This window comes from Lathamus discolor, chromosome 5, assembly GCF_037157495.1.
Source record: "Lathamus discolor isolate bLatDis1 chromosome 5, bLatDis1.hap1, whole genome shotgun sequence".
Lineage (NCBI taxonomy): Eukaryota > Metazoa > Chordata > Aves > Psittaciformes > Psittacidae > Lathamus > Lathamus discolor.
Window position 1 is genome coordinate 31,799,304 of NC_088888.1, and position 27,841 is coordinate 31,827,144.

Sequence of the window (27,841 nt, forward strand, 5' to 3'; positions counted from 1 at the left end):
CGCCGGCCTGGCCCCCTCGGCTCATTAGCATTCGGCCGGGGCCCCGTCCCCTAGCGGCGGCCCCGCGCGGTGCGCCCTGGGAGGCGTAGTCCACCCGTAGCGCCCCGCCACCTCTCCGCCCCGTGCGAGGCACCGAGCGAGAACTGCGCGACCCATGAGCCCCCGCGGCACCGGGCCTCGGTTTCCATCGCGGTGGAGAAGAATGATGTCAGTATTTCCGACGGGGAGGCCAATGGGGATGAGGGAGGGGTGGGCTCTGTAGGCCGGGGCCCAATGCAGGAGGCGGGGAGAGGGGCGTGCCTCGGCCCGTCCGCCCGTCAGTCAGTCGGTGTGGGAGGGGGAGGGGGACCGAGAGGCTCAGAGCCGAGCAGTCACCGCCACCACCGCCGGGTCCGCGCAGGACGGATCGGCCCCGCCGCGCGGAGCCGCCGCGAGCACAGCCGTTGCCGGAGCGTTGAGCAGGGGCCGAGGGGGCCCGGAGCTGAGAGGAGGCTTCGGCCCGTTCCCTTCTCTCCCCCCCGCCCCGGGTCGGGGGAGTAGCGGGCGGGCGGGCACCGCGGAACAAAGGTAACGGCTCGGAGCCGGAGCCCCTCTCGCTGGCCCTACCGGCGGAGGGTGGGGAGGTGGCGCGGGGCTCCGGGGCGGGGGGACTCGGGGCCAGGCGGCGGCGGCGGGGCGTACGCGCGGGGGGGAGGGGGACGGTTGTTTTTCTCCTCGTAGCGAGACTGCGGCGGGACTCGCCGATCCTCCTTCTCCCCCCGCAAACACCCAGCGGCGGGGCGGGGGGGAGGGGGATCGGCTGCCGTCTGCGTGCGGGAGGGGCCGGCGGCTTCTTCAGCCGTCTCCGCCGGGAGGGGACGGAGCCCCCTCCTCCACACACACACGTTCCGTGTCCCCGCCGAGCAGGTCGGGCCCCTTTCTCCCCGCCCCCCTCCTTCCCCGTCCCCGCTCCCTTCTTTTCTTCCTTTTCTTCTCCTCCGCCGCCTCCCTCCCGCCCGCCCTCCCCCCGCACGGACCCGCTGCGCCGAGCCGGGGAGTTGCGGCTGTTGCTGCTGAAACTCCTGCCGCGGAGTCAGCGCTTTCCTTTATTTGGGGGGGAGGGGGGGGGGGGGGGAAGGGGAGGAGGAGCCGCCGCGATCCGGAGCCGCAGCCCCTACAAAAGCGTGTGTGTGTGTCGGGGGGGGTGGTGGTGGTGCTATCGACACCCCGCTCTCCCGCCGCGCACACAGGCACTCTACCTCGTACAATGGAGGAAGAGCCTCCCTTCCTCTCTCCGGCTCCCGCAGTAAAGTGGGGAGGGGGGGATCCCCAAGGCTGGGACCCCCGCGGGTCCCCTCCTGCCGCTGGGTGCCTGGGGAGGGGCCGCAGCGCCCCGGGGAGGCAGCCGGGGACGCGTCTTGCCACCGCGCCCTCCCCCCGCGGCGGCCGGGGCGGCTGGGGGTGGGTTGTTGTTGTGGCAAGTTTCTCCTCCTCTGACAGAAATGGCGTCAATGGCTGCGAGTGTAGGGGAAGCCGCGGTGTGTGGGAGCCGGAGGGGAAGCAGCGGCCGAGGAACGAGGGGAGGGGGTTAACCGGGGAGAAAGGGGGGATCCGGGGAAGGAAAAGGGGAGTTTCGGGAGGAGCCCAGAGCCCCCACCCCGATCACTGCCTCCCCTCCCCCCCTCCCCCGGTGCGAGCGGCTGGTGCGGTGCCTTAGCGCTTTGTTTTAAATTCCAGGTCCAGCCTCGGCCGCTCAGCCCCTGTCGAGGTTTTCACAGCAGCCTGAGCTCATCATGAAGGTAAAACAGTCGCTTGTGTGGCTGGGAGGGGAAAGAAGGGAGGGTTGCACGATCAAATGCTGTCCTATCTGTCAGTCCATCTGTCCCGACCCCGGTGCGAGGCGAGGCTCTGGTGCAGATCCAGACTGCGGGCTGCTTCGTCCCCACTGCTGCGTTTGGTGCCTTAGCTCGTTTGCTGCCGGTGGGGCAGGCTTTGCTTCATCGCGTTACGCCGAGGGAAACTCCTAAGTTCGCTGAGCGGGGGTTGTTCTCCTTCAGAAACATTGTTTGTAGCAGAATAAGGACATGGCTGCCTGGGCTGAGCTTGCTTCATGGAGGAGCAGGGGACAGTCACCCAGCTTGAGAAAGTACCGTTGCAGGGGTTAAGGAAGGAGAAATGCTGGCTCTACAACCATGTTTACTTGAATAGAGGGTAAATGGTAGATTTACTTAGTTTCTGTTCTTTAGTAGGAGTTTTGTTGAATGGATAATCTTGATATGATCAGGGAGGGTGCATGTAAGAGATTCTCTGCAGTGGAATGATTGCTGTAAGGTGCAGAAAGATTTTCAAACAGGTTCCAATTTTCTTTTCAGTGCTGTGTAGAATTCGCATACTTCATTGGTGCTCATTTTTCTTATCTTAGACCTTTCTACACTTTATTTTCCAATATATTATGCAAGTTTTGTAAAAAAAAAAATTGTATCATTGGAATAGAATGATCTGTGCATAGCAAATACCTGTGTACCAAAAAGTAGTTTTTAACAACTGGGTTTGTTAGGTTTTATCATTTTGCTGGCATGTCTTGCTCAAACTGCCATTTAAATTATCATGACCCCCGTGTAATTCAGCTCCTGATCCTGCTGGGCAGCAGTAAATCTGATTTCAAAAAAAACTGTAAATCTTATTAAAAAAGAACTATTACAAACGTGTAATGCATCATCCCTTTGTTATTAATAAAAAGAGCAGTCTGTATGGAGGGTCTTGCACTATCAGAGTGGTGCCTAATATCTGTGAATGAGTGTTATGTAAAATTTGTACCTAGTATTATATTCAGTGCTGGAAATGATACAGGCTGTTTTAATTTCTAGATTGATCTGAGTTGCTGAGCAGCAAACTAAGTCTTTTGGTATAGCTCTTAAAGGTCTTGCATGTTTTTGGTTTTTACTCTGGTGACTTAATGACAGTATCTCTAAAAAAATCAGATTTTAAATTCCCTTCTCTTTGATCTTTCTTTAACAAGTGTTAAGATCTAAGTTACTGCACGTCTTTCTCATTAAAAGTAAACTAGTTATGAATTTACAACAACAGGTTGTTGAAGTAGTATGATACGGAGCTTTCCAAATGTGGCTCATTGCCGGGTGGGGATGCAGGAGATGGAAGCAAAGAGAAATAGGAGGCAGCATAGGGAGCCTTTTTTCCCCCCAGAAGGAAAAAACGCTTATTTAAATGACAGCTAAATTTACATATGTTTCTAATATTCTTTTTCCATGTAAACAAATCTTGAAGTTACCATAGAGATTAGGTTCAGATACTGTTATACAGCCATATAAATATGTAGATAGGCAGTTGGGAGGATGAGGATATTGGATCACAAGTGGGATGCAGAGTGTTCTGTGAAATAGTGATAGAGCCCCTCTTTGGGCTGAACTGAAGGTATAGCAAATGCTTAAATTTAAAGGAGCAAACACAGAAACCTGTTAAGAGAGCCATGTTTAGGGAAAAGCTCCCAGCTTATTTATTCTTTCATCAGGTTTGTGCTATTGTTGCATTTTTATTTGTTTTGTAAACCTGGACTAATTCTGCCAGGATGTTCAAATGCTAAGTTTAAGTCTGCAGTTTTTGCAGTTTTTGTGTGTGTGTGTGTTGTGTTAAACTTGCATATGCTTGACATAACTCCCAGTACCTTTATTTATTGTGTCCTTTAATGCTAAGTGAGGTTAATCTGTAAGTCATTATGTCAAAGCTTTAGTTATTACAGTGAAGCTTTTTAACAGAATTGTAGTTCAACAGAAATTTCTAAGATTCAACAGTCTAACCAAGACTGATTTTTAAGATTTTAGGAGTAATACTGTGCTCTGTCTGGCTTAAATTTCTAATTTATTTTATAAGCTTAAAAGGATACAAGATGGTTCAATAAGAAGTGGTAAGGGAGAGTGCTTAAAAGAATAGCTGTGTGTCTGTTCATATCACCACAAGGTAGCATTAACTGTACTAATCAAGATACTGCTTAAATACGACTGTATACTTATGTGCATTTATTTTATAAGTTATTGGAGGAATATGCCTCAAGGACATTTCAGCATGTAAAGGATTTAATGCTTTAAGGCCTAATCTTACTTTGAGTCTGCTGACTACACTTGCTGCTGACTGCACAATTGAGGCCTCTGTTTTGATTTATGCCTTGGTCATTCTCTGAGGTGCAGAGGGTTGTGTATTCTGGTGCATAGAGCACTTGTCAGTATCTTTGTCTGTTTGGGTAAGCTTGAGTAACTCGTTTAGCTTTACTGACTCATTTTTCCCATCTGTGTAGTATAGAGGGAATGTTTCTCATTCTTTGTAAAACACAGTGAGGTATATTTAGGAAGAGCACCAATCGTATTGAGAGAAGGATGTAAGTCACTCATGCTCTTGCATTTTGGAACCCTCTGAGACAAGAGAGATGGGTTGTCTGCTGAGAAATTACTACCTCCAGAGCTGTTGGTGTAGTTGTCCTCCCTGCAGTAACATAACTTAATCCAGGTAAATAAAGTCCTTTGTATAAACTAGTAACTTTAGACTATTAAGTAGTCTTACCATGGACTACAAAGACCACTTGAAGGTGGTCTTGAAATATGTCTTACAAGAAGTATTCAAGCCTTGACATAATTGTGCTTGTTATTGTTACGTTCTACTAAATTGGGCTTTTTCCTTCGTCAGATGACCTCTGATAATAATTAATACAGGTGTACAGATAATGGCTAGGACAGTTTGTATGTTGTATTGAAGCTTTTTTTGTTCAGCTTGGGCACTTTCTGCATAAAATCTTTTTTGCATTAAGTATGCTTCAGAAGTAGGAAGAATCTGATTATTTAAAAACTAATTGTGTGCCATCAGATTATAACCTATTAAGTAGGCAGCAATATATATAAAACCATTATTATAGTTTGTTTCTATTTTTTTTTTTCAAAGTCAGGAAATAAACTGCAGGAAAGCAGAGTTGCTGCTTCTAAAGAAAGAAACAAACACAAATTCACCAGTGATTTGAACTATTGTAAATGCTCCTGAGTTTTTTAATATGTATCGCAACATTTAAACATCACTTGATACTTAAATATGTGAATGAGAGTAATATGTCCACTGTAGTAAAAAGTTCACTGCTGACCGGAGATGAAAAATAGTGGATGTCCCAGAAGCTAGAGGAATGCAATGTGAATTAAGTGATCTGAAATGATTGTTTAAATGCTTTGATGCTACTTGTATGTTAATGGTTTTAGTCTGTAGAATATGAAGTATTTAATGGTCATAGATAACCTCTTTGTGGTAGCCCTGGCTGTTCCCAAGTGCTTGCTCACAGCTGCCACACTAACAAATGAAGGAAGCCGTGTATACAGTTTATGATGGACTTTTCTTTTTGGTTTTACTTCATCCTGAATTTTGGTTTCATTAGTCTTTCCCAGTGACCTCTCTAGCTATCTGCAGACATCACTGGTGCACGCTGATTCTGTAGCTGCTTTCCTTTTAAGCCCATCAGTCTATTGCTCATATTCTCTGCCAGTATGGCAGAGGACAAGAGTAAAGTATCTAGGAAACTTTTCAGTCACTGATTTCCAACTTTGAACACAAGTCAACTGAAAGTCCTGTTGCTCTTAGGCAGGCTGGAAACCAGTCATGGAATGTAGTGACCTTTCACTTTCTGGTTAACTGTTTGAATTACAGCAGAAATGGACAATTATAAAGGAAGAGTACCATTAGCGTAGTTTTTTTGCTGGTAGAACAGGTAAGTCTTAAGAGGTGGTTTTCCCCTGTAATTTATTTTTGTATTATGAAAAATTATTTTCTTGAATTCTGTCCTGATGTTTCAGTTTGAACAAGTGATCAGAGGCAGTTACGGACTTCCTCATGCTTGCATGATTATGTAGAAAAGAAAGCAAACACCACTTGCACCAAGAGATTACAAGTCATATTGGAATAATCTGTGTTAGTTTGAAATTGGTTAGTTGCACTTCTTAAATGCCCATTTTAGTGTATTTTACCAAGTGGCTAAGCAACATGGAAGTCTTGAACTTAAATCTGCATGTTTAGTAGGTGACTGTTCAGTAGCTCAGTGTGTTGATATGGACTCAAAGTTAATTAGACCATCTGCTGGAAAAAAGGCTGTGTTGGGCTGAGAAGATGTAATAAACTGAGCATTAGAAAAGTTAAGTTGCCTGTATTGTTATCTTCAAAGTTGGTGAAGGATGTTTGGATGAAGTCTCGCCACAGTATGACTATTGTGTCAGGACACTGTCTAAGAAAAATGTTAGTAGATGGAATAATGAATATGCGTATCTTTGCTAGAACACTCTGAGATGGTTATTCAGTTTGCTTTGTATTGTGCGCATATAGCGCAGAAGCATGCTGTGGTACACATTGTGCGCCTGTGTTTGCAAAGAAATTTTGCATTGTAGCTGAGAAGTCTTTCAAAACAAAATACAATGGTTTTGAGGTATGAAAGTTCACAGTCACTGTCAAATACTTTATCTGAATGCTTAGCTGGTCATGTAAACTGAAAAAAAAAGAAGGGCTAACTGAGAAAGGTAGAAATGATACTGTTGTTATGAACAGAAATGATTTGTTGTTACATTGTGGTTTCAAAATGTTTAAATCCTAGAGATACACACATTTTTCTTACAAACATAGGCTTTTATAGTAGGCTGAAGGATAAAAATAAAGGGAATCTGAGATTTCCTTACCTGGAAAAGGTAACAAATTTTATAGGAAAAGTCTGGAGCTTAAATACTCCTGGTATCCTAATGTGATACAGAGCCATCCAAATGCTAGATTATTTATCAGTTTGTACTTGCTTGAAAGCAGTTAACTTGCCATGAAACACAGTAGTAGGTTCTCTGTAGTTCTGCTTACTATAATAGGCACTTCAGCTGTTTTTACAGAAATGTACGAATCTGAATAAACACGGTTCTTGAACAGATTTTGCCTTAAATATGATTCAGGTCATAGTTGAGAAGTGTTGGTACGTCAGGGCTTGTATGTATTGCTGCTTGCTTTTTAGCTGACGTGCTTCAGTAGCAAATACCTCTTTTCTGCCTTTTCTATGTAGCACTTCCAGCATTGTCCAGTTACTCTGCTTACTTCCACTCGCTGAATATTTGTGTGTTCATGGAATAGATTTTTAAAGAGTTCTAGAAGATTTCAAGAGGCCTCCAGGGAGCTAAGGAAAATTTTGTAGCCCTGTGCATAAGCTAAATGCTGGTGGTTTAATAAGTGTTAGAATAGTTCTTTTAAAAGGTTTTGATGGGAAATCATAACTGTGGGTGGTTAGGGGATTTGTTTGTTTTCTGGTGGGTTTTTTTCTGGTTTTTTTTTGGTAACATGGGGTGACCAGATGAGAGGATATTTCAGGAAATTCAAGTATGGAAAACACAGCAAGCCACGTTGGTATTCTGTACTTGACGAGACATCTATTCTCTGTCTGAAGATTTGTTTGAACCAGGGAGGAAATTCAATAGAGCACTATTGTGCTTCTTTTTTTTTTTTTTATTTTTGTTTGTTTTGGCTTGGAAGGCAGTGTATGAAGCAGTCATGACCTGTTTAGCAAGAAGTGTAAGCAAGCTCTGGAGCAGCAGCTGTGAGAGTGTCAGAGCAAGGGCGGTGGAGGGTGTTGCTGAGTTACCTGCAGAAAACTAGGACTGAGGTGACCTGTCTGCGTTATGTTCGACCACTGTGTAACAGTGACTTCCTGAGTGAGTGTACATTCATTAATTGAACGTGGAGTACTGTTTTGGGTTTTGCTGAACCTGTGGGGAGCACTGTGAAGAAGATTTCTCTTATGAGCTAATCAGAAACATTGTAGTACCAAACTATGAGAAGGCATTTTCCTTACTGTGAGCAAAAGCAGTAGTCATCTTTAGTAGTTAACCTGGAGTTACTTGCTCTCCACTCCTGTTGGTTTTGAGCCTGTATATGCTCTGGAGTGAAGAGGGTAGTCAGTATGCCAAAGAAAACACCTTTAAGCATCCAGAACTCCTAAACTACATAGTCTTTGATGGTGACATTTGTAGACCCCTTAAGGAGTATGCTATTCAGAGACAGCCTTCCTCAGCTGTCATTTAAGCTAAGTGTGAATGCAAACTTCTAAAGGGCTGTGTTGCAGAGCAGATCATCCAGGTTGGATTAACTGGTAAATAACACTGTTCCTGGGCAGAAGAGTGAGTTTGCTGTTCTTCTTATTGTTCAATTTGTTGCTTTGTCCTGCAACAACCTACAGCAAAGGATTTGGTTTCATAAGTAGTTTGTCAAATTAAGCTTGTATGATCGTGGAAGAAAAGAGCCTTGTCTTCTTCCACTCATGGCTGTTTATTCTTGCTGTCTTTTGCCAGCAGTCCATTCATGTGGTCACAGGGTGGACTGAATCCAGCTGAAATTAACAACAGATACATATACTCTACAGTTGCACCCAGTCTCTGACCTGGCTGACCACCGTTGGGGTGGAGGAAGGAAGGAGAGGAAAGCACAAGTGCACAGAACTTATTTGGATTGGTTTAAACTGTTTGTGAACACACGTTCCTCCCCTTCTCTCTGCCAGGTTAGCAGTTTGCAGTCATTCGGCTAAACATTCAGTAAACTGTCTACACGTGAAATTGCTATAGAGGTTTTTCTAGGCTCACTTACTAGCTAAAACACTGCACTCCTCTACAGGTTTGGAGTCCATGTTTTTTAGAAGGTGTTGAGTGAAAACATCAAGTGGAATTGATGCTGTTCCTTGAAGGTGAAGAATAAAATTTAATTTTTGATGTGATAAACATTGTTTTGAGGTTCAAAAGATGAAGAAGTTTTAAGTAAGAGATGGCACTGAACACAAAAACCAAAGTGTTTTAAATGTTTTCTATGGAGGCCAACATAAGCTTTGCTTCCCTGCCTCCTCCAAGTTCTTATTCAATACTTGGAAAGAATACAATTAATAGTAACGTCTGTTTCCCCCCAGGGTAGAAAAACGGTTAGTATTACAGTTTTCTGCAGAAAAAAAAAAAAAAATACTAGATTTCTATCCTGCAAAGGTGACAATCTTTATGTAAATAATGCTTAAATTAATACATCCTGACATTAGGTATTTTTACCAGTGGGAAGAAGAATTAAGCAATTGTGCTTTGTATATTCCAAATTAAAAGGGTTGGAAACAATACTATTACTTTGATAAGGAATTCAAAGGGAATAGAAGTCAAACTTTTGATTCTTTGTATGTTAAGAAGGCCCACATATTTGTGGGTGGATTAGTGGAGACCCAGTGACAGTCAGGAGTTAATGCCAGTTGTAGAAGGTAAAGTTAAGGTGTATATGATGTATTCTGCTTATTATCATAAACTTAATGCCGAAATTTGGATGACGTTTATCTTCCTTTCCAATAACTGGGGCTCTCATTTGTGTGGAATCCTTTCCCTCTAAGATGCCCTTCAAACTTACTATTCTTAATTATTTACACCATCCTTTTAAGGTCAAGGAAGTGTGATTTGACTTAAGCAAAATTCAGAACAAATTGTATCTTTTCAGCTGGTAACAAATAATGTAATAGGAAGGAAGTATTTTTTGTTTGTTCACATTCTCTTCTGATCTGAAAAAAACAAGTGTTTCAGTTAGTGGCAGGGCAACCTGATCCACTGAATTTTTTCCTTCAGTTTTTCAGCTATCCTCTCAGCAGCAGATTGCAAATGCTAAATCTTATTTGTACATTTTAAATAGTCCACTTCATGTTTTCTTAAAGATAAATGGAAAATACATTCTTTTAATGCTTTAATTTATAACGATGAAAGAGAGGCTTTTCAATGTTCTGTATGAGTGTTTAAGTGAAACAGTGTTAGCTTAATCTTTTTGTTAATGTTAGGTTAATGTAACTTCTTTTTCTGTGAGAAATAACATGGGGTTGAGACATTTTGGAAATGAGTACATGTTATTTATACCAGTATTTCAGAATTCAGGAATTTCTAATGGAATATTTATTTTCACTTTTTAACTTACTTTGCTGCCCTACATATCGAAAGATGTATGTTTCTGTAATATTAAATGAATGTTACCTCAAATTACATCACTAAACTTAGAAATAAAATATATGTAATTCTTAATCTTTGTGCTTCCATAAATATAAAAGCTTTTTTAACACACAGTAATAACTTCACAAATTTCCACTTTAATTTCTTTAGCAAATTGTCATGCTAGATGTGCATCAAGGGAGATGGTGAAGTACTTCAGCATAATTAAGACTGCACTGTAGTTTAAAAATTAGAGTATGATATGTACCAATACCTTGCTGCCTGGAACAGAGATAAAAATGGAGACAATCATTCAACTTTGTCATTTCCATTTTGTGAATGCAGATTTATTCTGAGGTGCTCTTCCAGAACTTTACAATGACAATCCACATGCTTTATCCATGTAACTGTGCAGTGTCTTTGTCTTCTTTGAGAAATTTTGTGCCTATTTTCCTGCATTGTTGGACAATGTAAAAGACATTAGAGCTTGGAGTCATTCCTTTACTTAAGGAGTACTAGTGCAGGTTTTACACTCCTAAAAATCAAGTAGTACAAAAGATGGTGTCATCTCATGATGGACAGGTGGATACAAGGGCTGCAGCCTGCACAGAGTCACACTGCAAATACATTCTACCATTCTTTATCCATTTTGGAATTGGGCTGCTGAGGCTGCTGTTTTGACTGTGTTCCCTGGAATAATACAATATTAAGCTCCAGAAAGTATTAATATGCATGTGAGGTGTCTGTCTGCGGTAATTCAGTTTTTCTTTGTTGGTAACCTTCTTTGGGTATTAAGCTAATATTCTGATTCCAGTTGACTTTGCCTGATGCTAGTCAAAATGTGTGGATTGATAAGTTAAACGTATTTCACTGTATTCAAATAAATCTCTTGCACATTGACTTTTCTTGGATAATACAGAGTTATATTTATATGTACACTTACTAATGTAGTGATTCAGGTCGTTAGAGGCAAGTAAAGTGAATTAGTTGCTTTTGTTACATTCTATATTGCAAGAAAAATTCTCTTTTAATCACGGCGTAATAATAGTATAGCAATGAGAGAGATAGATGTATGTCCTGCTGTGACAGACTTTTTTCTCTGGTGATGTACACGGCATCAGTAGCAGCTGGATAGCAACTCAAGTGCTAATAGGTCAGCTTTAAACAAGTGGAATGTTTTTATTTATATCTCTTCAGTAGCACTGACTTCAGGAAAATTATACTTACTCTGTGTTGCATTAAAATAGAGAACAATCCTACATGTGTCTGACTGGAATAACTTGTTGTGCAACAGCACTTAATTGAACATTTGAAATGGTGTAATAAAATCTTAATTATGGTCTGACAATAAATATCAAACATTGCATCTATTATGTGGAATAAAAATACTTGAGCTGGCCTGATCAAGTTTCTCTAGTTGTGTTTATTGTAGTTATTTAGTTGGAATCTTGAGGAAGCAAATCATCTTTTATGATATTCATGAAAATATATATGTTAAAAATAAAAAAAGAGAAAGAAAATGGTAAACTTCAGGTGCTTGATTCTAGACATACCCAGATACAGTTCCAGAACTTTTCTTATTGCTGTAGCTGTATATCTTTACTGCGCTTGCTCGGGCTGCACTGTGTTTACAAGAATTCCTTAGTCTGAAAGGAACAGCAACATCTTTTCTTTTGTCTGGCAGTTTCTCTTAATACAGCTTTTGTGCCCACTGAAACGACATTCCAGCCAAGTACTCGAACAAATATGTGGGCATATATGAATTGCTTAGAAGGGCCAGTGTGAACTCTTCAGCTGGGTATTCTGCCTCCAGCAGTGGTGGTGCACAATGTTTCTGTGAAAGTAAATATTACAATGAGCTGATTAGTCATGCAGTAGTATTGGAAGAGTAAGTTTATTCTTTAAGCTATTTCTCTTTAAGGCTTAGGGAAAAAAATGTTGCTCATAAAAATATAACTAATTAGAATTTCGTTGACATATAGTTGATACTGTAACCTGCTGACTTGACACAGACGCTGATACTGTATTGATAGTCATTGTCAGAATGCTGCACTGTCTTGGGTGTGGAAGACCTCTTGGGATGCCTTTTGTTGAACTTCTGAGAACAAAAGGGGGTTTCAAGCGGAAAGTAGCTGTAGAATTGTTGATGTACAGAAAACTACCACGTAAAACTTGGATAGACATTTTCTCTTTCACTTTCATAATCCTAAATCTTACTTTTTGAAAAGAGGCTAAAAAAGAATGTTTTAGCATAAGAGGCTTAAAATCTTTTAATAAAAAACCCTGGGCTTTACAGAGCAGCTTCAGCAAACCTGAAAGTAGCAAATAGAGTCTTGTGTGATGTATGCAACTTCAAAAATTTTACTTTCTGTTCTTGAGTATTTGAGGAGTTTTGTGGAATCAGAGCAAGGATCTTTCCTTAAATATCCCTTCACTGGAAGTGGCTGCCATTAGTCACAGGCTAAGCCAGCTGAAGATGTTTTGGAAACAGGTGCAGCAGTGAGTAGCCAAAGGAACAATCATTCTGGGTAGTTAAATTGGATAAAAGGTATGAAACAAATGGTTCTGGTCCTTTAACTTTTGAAAGGTAATCTTGCTGAATAGTAGCTGCTTTTATAATGCTCTTATTCCCTAGAGTACTATAGTAACACTTTTACTTCCTGTGTAGCGCACATCTAAAATACGTTAAAACTATTTAGAGTTATAGAGCACTTGACAAATCTCCTCTTAAACTTGTCTTCAACTGCTAATTTCTCTTTTTTAAATATCTGCATTGCTTTTAATTTTTGCATTTTTGGTTTGCTATGGGTATCTTCTGATGGAAAATTCTTGCAAAGGTTTTCAAATAGACTTAGTTGAACAGGAAAAACTTGTGTCTCTGCTTTGGATTTTTGCCATATTGATTATATTTAGCTTTTTTTCCCCCCAAACTTCCTTTCACAAACCTAAAGCTTAAATACTGAACTCATAAGTTAGGTAGAGAACTCTGGAAGGTGAATGCTGTTGTGTAGAGGGATAAAAAAGAGAAATTTCTTGTTATACCCTTGCTACTGACCATGCAGGAATGTTTAGTCAATAGTATTCTCAGAAAATGCACTGAGATGGGAGAGGAGTTTGTATGTGTGCTTGTATTTGTTAGGTTTCCGCAAGGTATCAGTTATGTTCCTGCAAGTTAAGAAACTTATAAAACTAGCTCATGGAATAATTATGAGCTTAAGATTTCGGTCATAATTTCCCCCACCCTCCCACCCCATGTAAAATTGTACTGAATTAACTATGTCTTCCTTCAGATGTAGTCCTGGCATTTCTTTCTGTTCATCCGGGGAAAGGTGGGATATGCAGATAAACTGTTGATTTATCACAGCTTAGGGGGAGGGAAGGAGGGAGGAGTTACAACTTACTTAACAGTTTGAGGAACTGTGTGTGTGAAAGAAAAGTACACTAAAAAATAATTGTCTGTGTTTTTCTGGCAGAAATTATGTTAGTGAAAACAAAGTTTTATCAGTAGAATATTCTGCCACAGCAAGGTTCTTCACGTTTGATTTCAGCCATAGTAGCTCAACCAGGAGCTGATCTGAGGTATGGGTTGCCTTGTGCTACGATTCAGGAAAGCAACCTTGCGCCTTTTGTTCGAATAACTTCAGGTTCACTTGCTTGCTGCTTCTCTTGGGAAGTTTACAGTGTAATCTTGTCTAGAGATACCTGTGCCAATATGGAAGTAGTCTGCTTGTCAGTCTGAGTTACGATTTGTGGTAATTCTTTTCAGGAATTACTCACTGTACTAATTTTTGCACTGTCCTAGCTACCCAGTGTCCAGCTTAGTTCAGGCATCTAAATTCTGTAAGGATGTAAATGTATATCAACAGTAGCCCAATAGATGCAAGTAATAAAACACCAGTAGATTCAACATAAAATAATGTCCTTTTTTTCTTCTAGGCTCAGATAATGGGCTGTGTGGATTACATAGATACAATTTTAACTGATCTACTGTCTGCTTTTTTGAACTGGGAACTTTCTATAGTCTTAACCAACCATTTTATTGTAGTGGCAGATTAAACTTAACTTGAATCTGTTTCAGTACGTAGTGCAAGTACGTGTATAGGCATGCTAATACTTCACTTCTTTTTAATCTTGCACATGCCTGACTCAAAAAAGCTGTCTTCTAAGTGTCTAATGCAGTGGTGTTGGTTCTGTAGCTTGCTTCTAAGGAGATCTGAGGATATAACTAAGCCAAGCAAGCTTGTTGTTGGTAGGTCTGTTCATTATTCAGAGAACTACAGCTCCACTAGAATTTGTAGGAAAATCAGTACATTGAAAAGCTTTGTCTAATACAACTGTCCTTTTGTAATCATATTTATTTGTATATATATATTCCCCCTTCCTTTGCACACATAATAGTAGTAGATACCTTAAATTCTTCCCTTCCCCCTTTTTTTATTGGGACGCACGTCTGAAGAATTGACTATACTGAGAGATGTATTATCTTTTGATAAAGAAAAATCTTATGCAGATGTATATTGTAGTAGGATGTGCAGTACAAGGGTGGCAAGACTACTTCAGATGTCATAAAAAGCCTCTGCTAGACTAAGTCTAAGGTACTACTACTGTTTTGCATATTTGTATCTTAACTAATGTTATGTTAAATAACTGTTTGTTAGAAGAATCCTCTTCATAGGAAGCTTGGAGAGAAAAAAATCTATATGTAAGTGTAAAAGGAAAAAACACACAGGGCACTGAAAAAATTTATCTAGAATGTATTAAGCAAAATGCATTGTAAATGGACCAGTACAGATACACCCATAAAGCGTAACACTTCTGATCTCTACTTGCCAAAATTTATGCTGCAAAAGTAATAGTGGTTAGGGTGAAATTATTTATATACAGCCCCCAACACATACATACGTATTTTAATATCTAGAAATTACCTGCAGTTTTTTTGGCTCAGTTTGTTGGCTAGCTTGCCTTTGAATTTCGTTCCAGTTTTATTCTATTAGCTTTCTCAAACGCATAATTGTGGCATAGGGAATTCCAGGAAAGCCAAATATAAGAGCTAACTATGTTTAAGCCAAGATATTGCAGTCTTAATGTATTAGTTATTTTATCTGAATGAGGTGAGTTTTGCTAGCTCTTGTGTAATGTTTTCCCCTGGAGACTGAAGAATAGCAGGTTACTGACTAGGAGTAAAAGGTTAGTTTAGACCAAGAGTGAAGATTTGCAAAAATGTTCCAAATCAGGATTTGCTTACACTAAAACCCAGGGAAAAGTCTGGGGATTAGTGTATCTCTAGTTAAATTCAAAGATAGTCCAAAACCCAAAACAAATGAAAAAAATGTTTGAGTTTGGCTGGTTTGCAAAATGTGAATCTTAAAAGTTATTTCTGGCACAGAGCTAGAAAGGAAGAAAGACTATTGGTCTGTGTATGCTAAATCTGCTGAAGCCAGTGGAGAAATTTGAGAACAGTTCAACAGAGCAAGTCCCTGGATAGTGAAGGAGAGAGCCTGTTTTGACTGTCCTTAAGTGCCTGTTCAGGGTGTTTCTTGTGTTTGGATCTTGGTGAATCTGACAATACACTTTATATACTTTAAAATATACTTTTTCTGAGATGAAAACAGCCTGTTTGGAAAAGCAAAAGCCAAATTCATGGAGAGAACAGAACATTTTTTCTGTAGGTAGGATACCTTTGCTATATGCTTTTAACTTAATATAGTTGAAATGGGGACTTAAATGACTGTCTCCACGAAGTCTGAATTTTGCTGAAGAAACTAGAAGCCAGAGGTACAATTGAATGAAATTATCTTTAGCAATATTAAGCCTTCCTTTGGTTGAACTTTTTCAGTAGCAGTGTCTGGCTCTGTGAACGGGGAGGGAAGTCTGCATAGTCATATTTCTGTAACTGGAGTGTGTCTTAAGAGTGCATGTGCTGTGTCAAACAGTACTAATGGACTTCCTGGGTTAAATCCACACAAGAGTATGAGACTATTGAAAGAATATGTTTTCTCGTATTTTGATCTCTTTGCCATTATGGATGGAACGTGAAACTCGGGTTTTCTGGATCCAGTGCACTTTAGTCTGCCATTGCTGTTAAGCTTAATGGAGTTTAGGTTTATCCTTCCCTATACAAAGCAATGACTTGTTCTGAGGAATCTTGCTTGTCCAGCTGTATGGTCTGGAGAGCTTTCTTGTCCTACTATAGGTTTCTGTTCCTTGAAGGCCTTTTAAAGATTGTTTCAAAACTGGGGCATCATCTTGGTACAAGTTCTCTGTAGGCCAGTCATTACACTTTCTGGAAGGTTAAACCAAACATGCTATTTTTGACAGGACTGATCCCATTTATAAATTGAATTAAACCAAGTTTCTCTTTTGTGGAAAAATTGGAATTATTTAAGTCATTCTTGAAATTAATTCTCAGTTTAAGATTGGACTTATTTTACAAAAACAGATGAACCAAAATTTTTTGTTTGGTTCTGTTATGCAGTAGTAATGGTGCTTTGTTAGTTTCCTATGAACATCAGAATTCAGTCTGTTCCTACAGAATGGTCAGTAGAATCAGTTGTTTTTTTTAATCTGTAAAAAAAAAAAAAAATCACTGGAAAAGCTAATACCTGCTTTGTTTGCAAATATTGTGTGGTGGATATAAAACTTCACATAAAATGCTTTTTTTTTGAATGCTATCCAAGTAGATTAGACTTTGAATTCAAACTTGCATTTGACCTTGCATATACTCCAGTGCTGAAGTGCTTTTAGCCAGTTTAAAGCCACTTCAGGGATTTAGTGGAGATGTTGGGCTGAAAGCTGTTTGTTTAAATGCCCAGATCTCTGACTCGTGTTCAGGGATGAAACCCAGTTTAAAGGATCATTTAAAGAGGAGATGCTTAGCTTATCTAGTTAAATAAATAGATAAATAGAGTAACATGGTATAAATGTCATCTTCCTCATCCAGCTAGGGGCTTCATACATTCAATTTTTAGTATTTTGAATAAGAAAAGTTAGAAATCTAGTGCAATGAAAAGGTAAATACAGAAAATGCTATGGTGGGAAAGAGGGCTATTTTCTAGGTTTTGGAATTTCTGTATTTTTTTGCAATAACCTTACAAATTCTAAACAATGATTATGGAGTGCTACTTCATGTTGTATTTTGAGGCAGACTGCTAGTTTATCGGTTGATTTCTCCTCTTCTACTTTAACTCTGGTGTTTGATCTTACAGTGAAATGATTCATCTCACTAAAGTGGAGGAAACTATTTTAACAAAAGTAACAAAACCAAATAGCTATTTGTTGAATTGGTGAGTTGAATTGCTTTAGCCTTTAATTAAAGGCATACCAGAACTGTTGCAAAAGGGAGGATGGTCAGGGAGAGGCATCATTCATGTAGATTAGAGTTTGGAGGGCCAAGGCCTTCCCGTTTTATACCCAAGACTTATTAATTCAACTCACAAAAGAAACCTGAAAGAACACACTATCAATTTAACTGTTGTTGGTGATACTGTAGCAGCACATACCTTCCCCTCCTACACACCACCCACAGTTCCAGAAATTAAGAACTAATGCTGCAATAGGTAGTGTCTGTCACTATCTTGGACTGTGTAAACCTATTTTATTTGATTTATTTTTGATGGCTGCATTTTTTTATTTACTGCAGGTAGACGGGTATCTTAGAATGTTTATCCTTGCATTCCTGGCTTTATTCATAAAAGACTGAATAGATCCAGCACTTTTAAGGAGACTGGTTTTCTAGTATTTGCATAATGATCAAAACTACATCCTGATGATCATTCAAAATTACTGGGGGAAAAAAAACAGAACAACAAATAAACGAATGTAACTTGTTCAGAACAGTTCTGTTGGATTAGATTTCTAGCATGAAGAAGCCATATAGTTATTTTTTTACCAAGTCTTCAAGCACTTAACATTTTTAGCGGTTTCCTATTGGTTCTGTAGCATTCAAGGCTGTTATGATGCTCTGCTGCTTGTCATTTATTTTGTCAACTCGTACAGTTTATCAGGACATTCATATCTTGATTCTTAGACAGGTAGTTTTGTATTTTAGGTGGTGAATACCACAGAAATTGTGTACGTTAGTAATTTCTCACTGAAAGTCATATTCCTTTTTCTTTAAATATCTCCCATTTTTGTTCTTCTCCTACCATGTTTAACTCAAGGGCTATTCCATCTGTTCCTTTTAACAGATAAACCATTATGAATATTGCAGTTTCAGAAATCTAATAAGCAACTGTATTAACTACAAGCTATGTTACCAGGTTTTTTTGTAAGTACTATGAAAAATGCATTATGAAATTCTAATCCATTATAATGGGATGCCTTTGAGGCTAAAAAACCCAAAGCTATAATAGCCACAAGATTGCAGGATTTCACAGCAATGAGTATGAGGACAAGTCAGCCAGCTTTGGCCTAGATAATTTGTTGAGAGGAAGTGGAGACTGACTGCAACAGTTGAGCTTTTTAAACTAAAGAAGTGAACAGATTGTTGCTGAGTGGTATACAGTGTATTTTTAAAATTAGTATTATGATAAGTAAGTTGTGTTCTAACCAGAGATGAAACCATGTGCATACTTCCTGTCTGTTTGAGACATCACGCAAGTGCCTCGGGGTGGAAGAATTGAGTTTTAATGCACATCAGCACATATCAGAAGTGGTAATGCTGGTATTTCTTTTGCTGGAAAATGATTAAATGGTTTTCTTGATCATTTCAATTGGCTGTTTAGTATATGGGGTAATTTATAGAATCTTGAAAAGCATGGCTAACTCTTCACAAGTATTTCCTGTTCTGTAGCTGCGTTTGTCACAAGATTTTGTTTTAATTATGGGAGTTCCTTGTTGCTTCAGAATATGAGTGGGAATACCTATAGCCAGATTAGGCTTAGTCTGAACTACTTTGAACTTTGCTTGATCATTCCTTTCATGTAAGACTGTTGATTTAAAGCCTCGAAGAGATGGCTTTATTTCAGATATTTATTTCAATCCTTATGATCTCTTCAAGTAACTAGTTATATAGAATAATAACATCATTTTTCTAAACCTAAAAGCTCTGCTCATCCTGAAGCCATGGGATTTTTTTATTTTTTTGCATGCTCTAGACTGCAGTATTAAAGAACCTTGCAATATTGCATCTTCTCTGTGCAATGAAAGAACATGTTAGTCTGACACTGTAGGCCAAATCTGGTGAGGGACTGCAGCTACCTAACCTGAGGGTGTTTGTGATACTTCTCAGTATGAGCGATGGCACTGCATTGTGCTATGAACATGCAGGCTGCCATGGTTTAATCCCAGCCGTTAACTCAGAACCATGCAGCCGCTCACTCACTCCCCCTCCCACCTGCCCCCCTTCCTCCTCCCCCTTGCTCATGGAGGGATGGGGAGGAGAATCGAAAGGATTTAACTCCCACGGTTTGAGATAAGAACAGTCCAGTAACTAAGATATAACACAAATCACTACTGCTACTACCAATGACAGTAATGATAAGGGAAGTAACAAGGGAAGAGAATACAACCGCTCACCACCCACCGACCGATACGTAGCTCCATCCGAGCAGCGATCTAACCCTTCTGGGTAACTGCACCCAGTTTATATACTGGGCATGATGTGCTGTGGTATGGAATACCTCTTTGGCTAGTTTGGGTCAGCTGTCCTGTCTCTGCTTCTTCTTGACTTCCCCTCCTCCCTGGCAGAGCAAGAGACTCAGAAAGTCCTTGGTCAGAGGAAACATCACTTAGCAACAACTAAAAACATTGGTGTTATCAGCATTGTACCCAGGCTGAAAGTCAAAAACGCAGCACTGCACCAACTACTAAGAAGGAGAAAAATGACTGCTACTGCTGAACCCAGGACACAGGCATGTGGCACTGGATGCTCTCTCTGCTGGGCAGTAGGAGAATTAGGTAAGAACGCTCCATGCAGTAGGTCAGAACCTGTTGGATGCTTAGCACAGGACCTGTTGGCAAGCACTTATGACTCATTGAGGCATCCCATTTCCTTTAAGGTGGGTCATGTCATGGATTTGCAGTTGTTCAGATCCTCTGGAGGAGTGAGATAGGTGCTTTATTTAGTAAGTCGAGGATCCCAGGACATAGATTTGACGACTTTACACTAGCTGCCTTTTAATCTAAGGTTTAATGTGTGGGATTGAGGACAGCCCACAGACTAAGCTGGGAAGCCATCAGTAGTCAACATCACTTGCTTGAGTTTCGTGGCATGGTATGTGCCACATTAACAGTTCACTGCTATTGAGACCGGAACGTGCTGCATGCTATTTCCTCCTCCCCTGGGGAGCAGTTCTTGGGAAAAAATAGCCAAAAAATAAATGGACCATAAGACAATATCACAGTCTTGCCAAAAAGGCAACTGATACGCTGGAATGTAGGAGTATTATTTGAAAATATCGTGGAATAATCTGTTTGCTTCTCTCAAAGTCCAGTAGGTCATACCTACGTCCAGTTTTTGACACCAGCTTGAAGAAATAGTTGAGGTAATAAATCAAACTCCAGAGGCAAGCAGATAGAAATACAGGATGTCTTAAAAATATGGTCTGTAGGTAAAATTTACAAAATTACTTGTTTCTTGTGTTTTTGTTGTTTTGTTTTTCTTATAGAAATCAGATTAAGGAGTAATCTCTTGAAAACTGCAAAGCAGAATCACACTGGTCTCTATACACAGTATTAATAAGAAATAAGAGTAGCAAGGAATATTTAGATGATACATGGAAAACTCTGTAAGCACTGGGATATGCTGTGTGCAGAGAGTGTGGAATATTCACGCCTGTATTTAAGAATAGATACGACAGACATCTGTTACAAATAATACAGCTAAAATGATCCTACTGAGAGGAATGGCCTTGATAACTTTTTATGTGTAGTTAAGTTTTTGTTTGCTTTTCCCAGGGATCTCATTCATCCTAACTGAATCTTTGATAAAGTGGTTAGATTAAATTATTTCAGTGTCTTTGTAGGTGTTTTCTAAACTCATTTTCATAGTTCTTTCTGAATGTCTTGTCCCTGGCCAGCAGTTTTACGCTGAATGACTAGGCAGCAGTTAAGGGAGCATGGCCTGTAAAATTCCTTCTGCTTCTGTATGGAGTTAACCATTCTACACTACTGGGCTTCCAGTAGACTCTTGTTTGCAGTTGGCTATCTGCTACAAACACATATTGGTTTTGAACCACAGTGCACATATTCTTATTTCTGGAGTGCGTGGATTTGTGCATAGCTTTGTGTAGATCAGCTGTGCTTAGTTTACTAAATAATCTGTCTTTCTTAATAAGAAAAAAGCTGTATTTTCACTTTGGTTTATATTTATGTTTTTTTTTTTTTTTTTTTGTTTCATATTGGTTTACAGTTGCATATGGCTTTGATATTATTTCTGGTACCCTAGTTCCCTAGGGTTCTTCTAGTTAACAACAGTGGCAAAAAATAGGTCCAAAAAGCTACACAGGACTTTTATTTTTTTTTTTTTTTTAGCAGAATGTTTTCATGTGTTATTCTGTTACATTTTTTATGTGATATTAAAGTTGCAGATCAGCTACAGTCATGATTTCATATAAACGTACAAAATAACATTTTAAAATAAATGCTTAGAATTTCAGAATGTAATTTTACCAATTTTATTTATAAATAAATAATATAAATTTATCAACCTGTTTAAACAATGTAAGACTTAAAATCATTGCTCTAGGAAGAGAATTGACTTGGGTCACCGCTTGAGAAATCTCATTCTCTTCATCTGGGACTGTAGTGACAGGACAAGGGGTAACGGGTTAAAACTTAAACAGGGGAAGTTTAGATTGGATATAAGGAGGAAATTCTTTCCTGTTAGGGTGGTGAGACACTGGAATCGGTTGCCCAGGGAGGTTGTGAGTGCTCCATCCCTGGCGGTGTTCAAGGCCAGGTTGGATGAAGCCTTGTGTGGGATGGTTTAGTGTGAGGTGTCCCTGCCCATGGCAGGGGGCTTGGAACTAGATGATCTTGAGGTCCTTTTCAACCCTAACTATTCTATGATTCTATGATTCTGCTGAGGGATTTTGAATTAGGATGTCATCCCTTTAGCTTTACCTTTCAATTTTAATCTAGGAATAAAAATAAATCCTTCTCCCTCTTCCTTCCCAATAATTAGTTTAGAAAGTCTTATACTAAGTATGGAGATAAATGAAAGCAAGAAGATTTCTTTTGTATTTGCAAAAAAGGCAGTGATGGTTCAAGGTTTTTGGGGTTTGGGGTTTTGTTTTTGTTTCTTCTCTAAGGTCCAGTTTTTCAACTTAGTACGCATTTGCTTCTGAAGTTTTACACAACAGAAAATAATTTTTTAAAATAGATTGTAGTAAAATAAAGCTCAATGTACTACAATTCCAATGAAAAAACTCTTAATCTGATTTTAACTTCTATTCACTGTTTCTGTTCTTGCTACCAGCTTTAGTATCTAAAAATACTATCTTTTTCTGCCAACCATAGATGACAGTATTTTCATCAGTTATCTAGAATAGATTTGATGTAGAATACAAACAATTCCCTTCACATCTATACTATAGATTTTGCTGTTCTGAATACTGTTACACTGAATTTTTGTAGAACGGACTTACTAAGCAGAAAACAATCATTAAACTATCTTGGACTGGAACTAGAAATATTGCCAAAGAATTGTCAAATTATTTTGAAGACTGTTGATTTTGGTTTTGGTGTCCCCCTGGGCCCCCTTGAAATTTCACTGATTGTTGCTTTTATTTTTTCAGACTTCACATAACTCTGTATTAGTCACTTCATTGTTTTGCTCAGGAACAGCCTGGACTGCTTGCGTTTTTTAAAGTATCAAATAATCTTTGTTCCAGTCCATTTAGAAGATAAGCATATCATTATCATTCTTTTCAATGCTTTGAAACATCCCAAGTTTTTCATAGCATAAGCAACACCTCTAGACAGAATTGTGGCTCATTTTTAAAACTAAGGCAAGTTATCCAGACCTGGCATTATCAGTTCTATACAGATTCAACTTCACACAGGTAAGTAAAAATAATGAAAAACTATCTTGCATTTAAAACAGATACCTTAAATAAAGGAAGTATTACCTGTGAATACTGAATTGAACCTCATGTTTTGGGTCACTTGGTCCTTTGTGATTGTAGAACCTACAAATCCCTTCCACATAGCTTATTTTTTACTCAGAGTGGAAAATCAGCTTTTGCACCTTTTCAGATATTTAAGAACTTAAAGCTACACATTACACTGCTCTAACTGGATAATCAGAAACAGAGGTATCTTCTTTGCACCTGTAGAAAACACTTAAGATTTCAGAAGCTGGTTTAGCATTTCCAGACACCTGTCCACTAGGTTCTGGCAACTTCCAGCTTGGAATGGGGAGGTAACGTTTTTGCCACAATGATGTGTTGTATAACGTTTGCTTATAAGACTGGTGAGGCGTTACTTCCTGTGGATTTTCAAGTGACACTTGAAGTAGGTTTCATTACAAGAAACCTCCTCCCCCTTTTAATTTACTTTCTGTTTGATCATGATGCTCCTACTATAATTTTGATTTGTGGGCAAAGGTTGATAAAATTGAACCATTTTCCTTCAGAAATTTCAAAATTATTAGTTTTGCCTTTCCCTGAAATATACAACAGTAACAAACAAAAATATCAAGCTAAAATCTGATTTTTCAGCCAGAAGAAAATTTGCTGAAAGCACAGTTACTCTTGGGCTTTCTTGTCATAGCCTTTTTGTATGAAAAACTTCACTGCCCTTCAGTCTGTGTTGTAGTTGGGAAGTTTAAAGAAAAATTCCTTCGCTTTCCTGTTGAGGTGTCCTTTCTGGGAGGTAGAAGATGAGCCAATGTATTTACTTTTTGAAAGGAGTTTTTTATCTTAGGGGCTTTGGTCTTTGCTTCAGATATTCCATTTGTCTCTGAGGAGTTATGTGTCTCAGTAACATAAGGTTTGTAGAAAGGTTTTGGAAGGTTTTCATCTTCTTTGTCACTCTGAATATACATGAGGAGTGTATTTGAAATCAACTATAAATATACTGTCTGCCAAATTAAGTATATTAAATATGCTATAGTAATAGGGTTTGTTTTTTTTCCCTGAAGATGTCTGCTATTACTGTAAAGTTGAGTGTCCTAACCACAGCAGGTTGAGCTGTAAGCAAAATCTTATACTCTTAATTACACTCAGCAATTTAGTTTATGGAGAGACTGCAGTGTGTGGGCAGATCTGTGCTATTGGGTGGAACTTACTGTAGTTGAAAATATTTAAGTTAATAATTCTTATATAAATAAAATATCTTTGTAATTGGAGAGAAAGTTTTTTTAATTGTTTGAGGGTTTTTTTTACCTATTTTCATGGAAACAGTTCTTCATGGAATCAGAACTTGTGTAGGAGATGTTGGATTTACTCTTGTTTAAAAAAAAATATATATATATATTTTTTTGCAAATTGAGTCTTTTTGAGCCTTTGTTGCCCCAAAGGTTTCTTAAACACTGTGGAATGGCTTTGAGGTGGCTGCTAATTCTGCAGGGTGGAATGCAAGTTTACATTACCGGTTATGTGGAACTTTTGCCCTTCATTAGAAGACTTAACGATCTGGCTGGGTTTGAGGTTGAAGAATAGGCTGTTATTGATGGGTTTTCCCACTAATTTGTGGGACTGAGGACTGTAATTGGAATTGTCAAGTATGTATGGGATGGTTCTGCTGGCAAACTGGGCTCTTCCATCTGATGTTATGGAATGTGTGCAAGCCATGAGGAAACACTTCCTTTGGAAATACTTCACATCACTATAGATGGCAGAAGAAGGTTTTGCAACTGTTCCTCTTGCATGGAATGGATGAGAAAAAATCAGATGCTAAGCCTTATAATATTTCTCTTAAACACAGGAATTTGGATGCCTGGCAGGGGTGGGGGATCTTGAATCTTGAACAAGCGTTTCCTAAACTTTGGTTATTGAAAATAAGCAGATGTTAAATTTCCATTTAAAACCTAAAATCAGTCTGTCCTTTTCAGTAGTTGTGGGGCTGTTGATTGGTTGTTGGGGTTTCTTGTGGGTTTTTTGTTTGGGTGGTAGGTTTTTTCATGTGGTTTCATTTTGCTGCTTGAAAATGTTTCACTATTTTCTTGACTCAAGAGTCTTGTAGGATAAATAAACATTGAATTTTGAATGTTTAATACAAGCTGTAATCTTGGCTTTTCAAACTTTGTAGATATGAAAGACAAAGTGAAGGTACAGGCCCAGTTTCCACTTTGCATATGGATCTGAAAGCAGTTCTGCAGGCTTTCCTACTAACTATGTCTGCTGTGTTTCTAGATTGAATATTTAATCTTGTTTTCATGTGGTTTACTTGGAACATCCTGTGTGTGGTGCAGAGGAAATACAGATAAGGAGATAGAAATAATAAATTCACACACGCTGTATTAGACAGGCTTATAAGGCAAAGGACAATGTAAAGCAGTTTTTATCAGCTGTTGTTACAGCATGACAGACTTTACAAAGGACTTTGAATACAGCAGTGCAGCACAGTTGACAGAGAAAGTGCGAGGATGATTTCATCCCACGTAGATGGAAAATATCTCAATGTCTAGAAAAAATGGCAAACTGACCCTTTTAGCAGCCATAAAAGGTATGAAAAAGCCTGACGCTACCGGTTTAGACTGCAGCGTTAAAGTGTTTATTCCGTGTTCTGCAGGGTCTGTGTGTTTCCTTGCTCACACGTTGGAGGCCAGACCTATTAATGCCGATGTGAATGTCCAAATGCAGAAGATGTGCGGGTTGTTTTATGATGTGGGCTTCCAGCCATTTATTAGACCTTCCAGGCATAATCGGCCTCGCAGGCTGGAGCAGAACCCTTCCAGCAGCCTGCCTTGCCTGCCAAACAAAATTCAGCCACTGAATTAGTGGAAATTGCTGACTGGTCACCTAGAGACTGCTCCTTATTTCAGGGGGAAAACAGCTTTTCAGCTGCGGCAGCCCCTGCTGCCTGTACAAAGTCCTGTTCGTCCACAGCAGTTGTGAACTGAGATAGCAAAGAAACTATTCATCCTTATTGCTATTAATAAAACAGAATTCAGCAGTAGTATGGCAGGTGCCCGTTAATTTGGCTAACCTAACGGACAGCGCAAAACTGCAGGAAACCCTTTTCTTTTTATGCCTTTTTTCTCACCCGAGGGAAAGCCAGGCAGTATTAAAATTGGGTTTTAAGTGTTGATGTGGGGTGTACAACAGAACACGCACTTAGCGCCGTTCGGGTGGAGCCGCAAGCTCGCAGGGCCGCCCGGCGTCCCTCAGCTCGGCGCGGGCTGCGGAGAGTGCTTCCGCGCAGCTTTGCCCGGCAATCGCCTTAAGGGGACAAATTTAGCCAAGGCAATCCGCGCTAAGCTGCCCGAGCCCTGCGCGCCTTCGGGGAGCGCGGGCGGCAGGGCCCCTCGCCGGCTCGGGCAGAAAGAAACTTCTGGCAGCTTCCCGGCCCGGGCCCCTCCTCTTAAAGCGGCAGTGTCCCGGCCGGCACTTCACCGCTCGTGTGCGTTCGCAGGCGCGGCTTGCAGTGAGTGTCCCTAAGGAGCTAAGCGGAATCACTGCGAGGCCAGAGCATTGAACCAGCTGTGCGCAGCGGGTAGCGTTCAGCTTTCAGTAGTCAGCGCTCCACTGGAGCAAATGCTGGAGAATCTTGCGCCAGCCCCTTTCCAAAACAGCCCTTCAGTGCCCCCGGCTAGGCTGCACCCCACAGTCCCGCGGGAGCGATGCCTCCGGTACAGCCCTTCCCCGGTTTCCGTGTGGAGAAGGATGTCCCATCTCCCGTTGTCACCTGGCAGAGCCAGCTCTCCTCATGGTAGCCTGATCATTACTGAAGACAAAACGGTGATCACCCATGTAAGCGCCTGGTGGGTGGTTTTGATGAGGATCTTAAATACCAGCCTTCTGCAGTACTTAAAAATTTACATAAAAAGCAGATGTAGAGATTGCCATCATTTTACCATCAACTTCAACTTTTCCCTTTCTTCTTCTTCTGTGAACTGATGGATGTTTTTGAGAAAGCATAGAGATGTAGAAATACTGAGAGGGGATATCTGCGGTGTATGTTGAAGCTGCTCTGAATGAATGAAGTTCATGATCTCATTATAAATTAATGATGGTGTGTGCAGGGCATACTTCTCAGCTTTTCTGTTGAGCAGAAGTTGATTGATGATGTTATGATATCCCACTGAAAAGACGATTCTTCTTTACAAATTATAAAGTGCAGAAGATTGCGTCCAGACGCAAAATGTAAATGCAAATTCAGTTTTCCTTGGTTTAAAATAAAATGAAGTTTGAGACTACAGCCTAGGGATTTGGGCAAAACAATATGTAAGACTAGTACAGTAGTCTCAAAATGAAGCCTTTAATAATTTTAAGATCTGAAAACTTTTTTATTTTAGGGTTGTCCAGCATTGGGTCTCCCCCATCCCCTTAAAGGTCATTGCAGTGCTTCTTGTTAAGATAATTTCAATATACGTGTAACATCTTTCTGAGGATTACTGAATTATGTTTTCAGATTTTAGCTGCATTTTAACATACTATTTTATTTCTGGTATCCTGCACTGAACAACAAAGAAAGAATAAAAACAAATCCTGCCAAAGCACGTAAGAATTAAATAGGCAAAGACACATTCACCCTTAGTGTAAGGATGTCTATTAAATGATGTAAGCACAACGCAGAGAAGGGATAACAGGTAAAAATAGCTGTATACTTATTTTTAATTTCTATCTAATTTTGGTGGGATTGAGTAAAACCTACTTGAGAACAGGTGACTCATTTAGAGCTCGTGAAAATGACAAAGTTGTGGCAAGGACTACTCGAAATTAATGCCAGACTTTGATCACTGCTGTTTACTTTTCTAG

At 39.9% G+C, this 27,841-nt stretch overlaps 1 protein-coding gene across 1 annotated transcript in view; it reads left to right on the plus strand.

Annotated features, from left to right (window-relative positions):
• Positions 1 to 273: 273 nt before the first annotated feature.
• Positions 274 to 27,841, plus strand: part of ARID4B (AT-rich interaction domain 4B) — an 87,869-nt gene continuing 60,301 nt past the window's right edge. Inside the window, 4 exon segments of the mRNA XM_065680248.1 lie at positions 274 to 312; positions 314 to 513; positions 515 to 567; positions 1,717 to 1,778. Coding sequence (XP_065536320.1) covers positions 274 to 312; positions 314 to 513; positions 515 to 567; positions 1,717 to 1,778 — 354 coding nt within the window.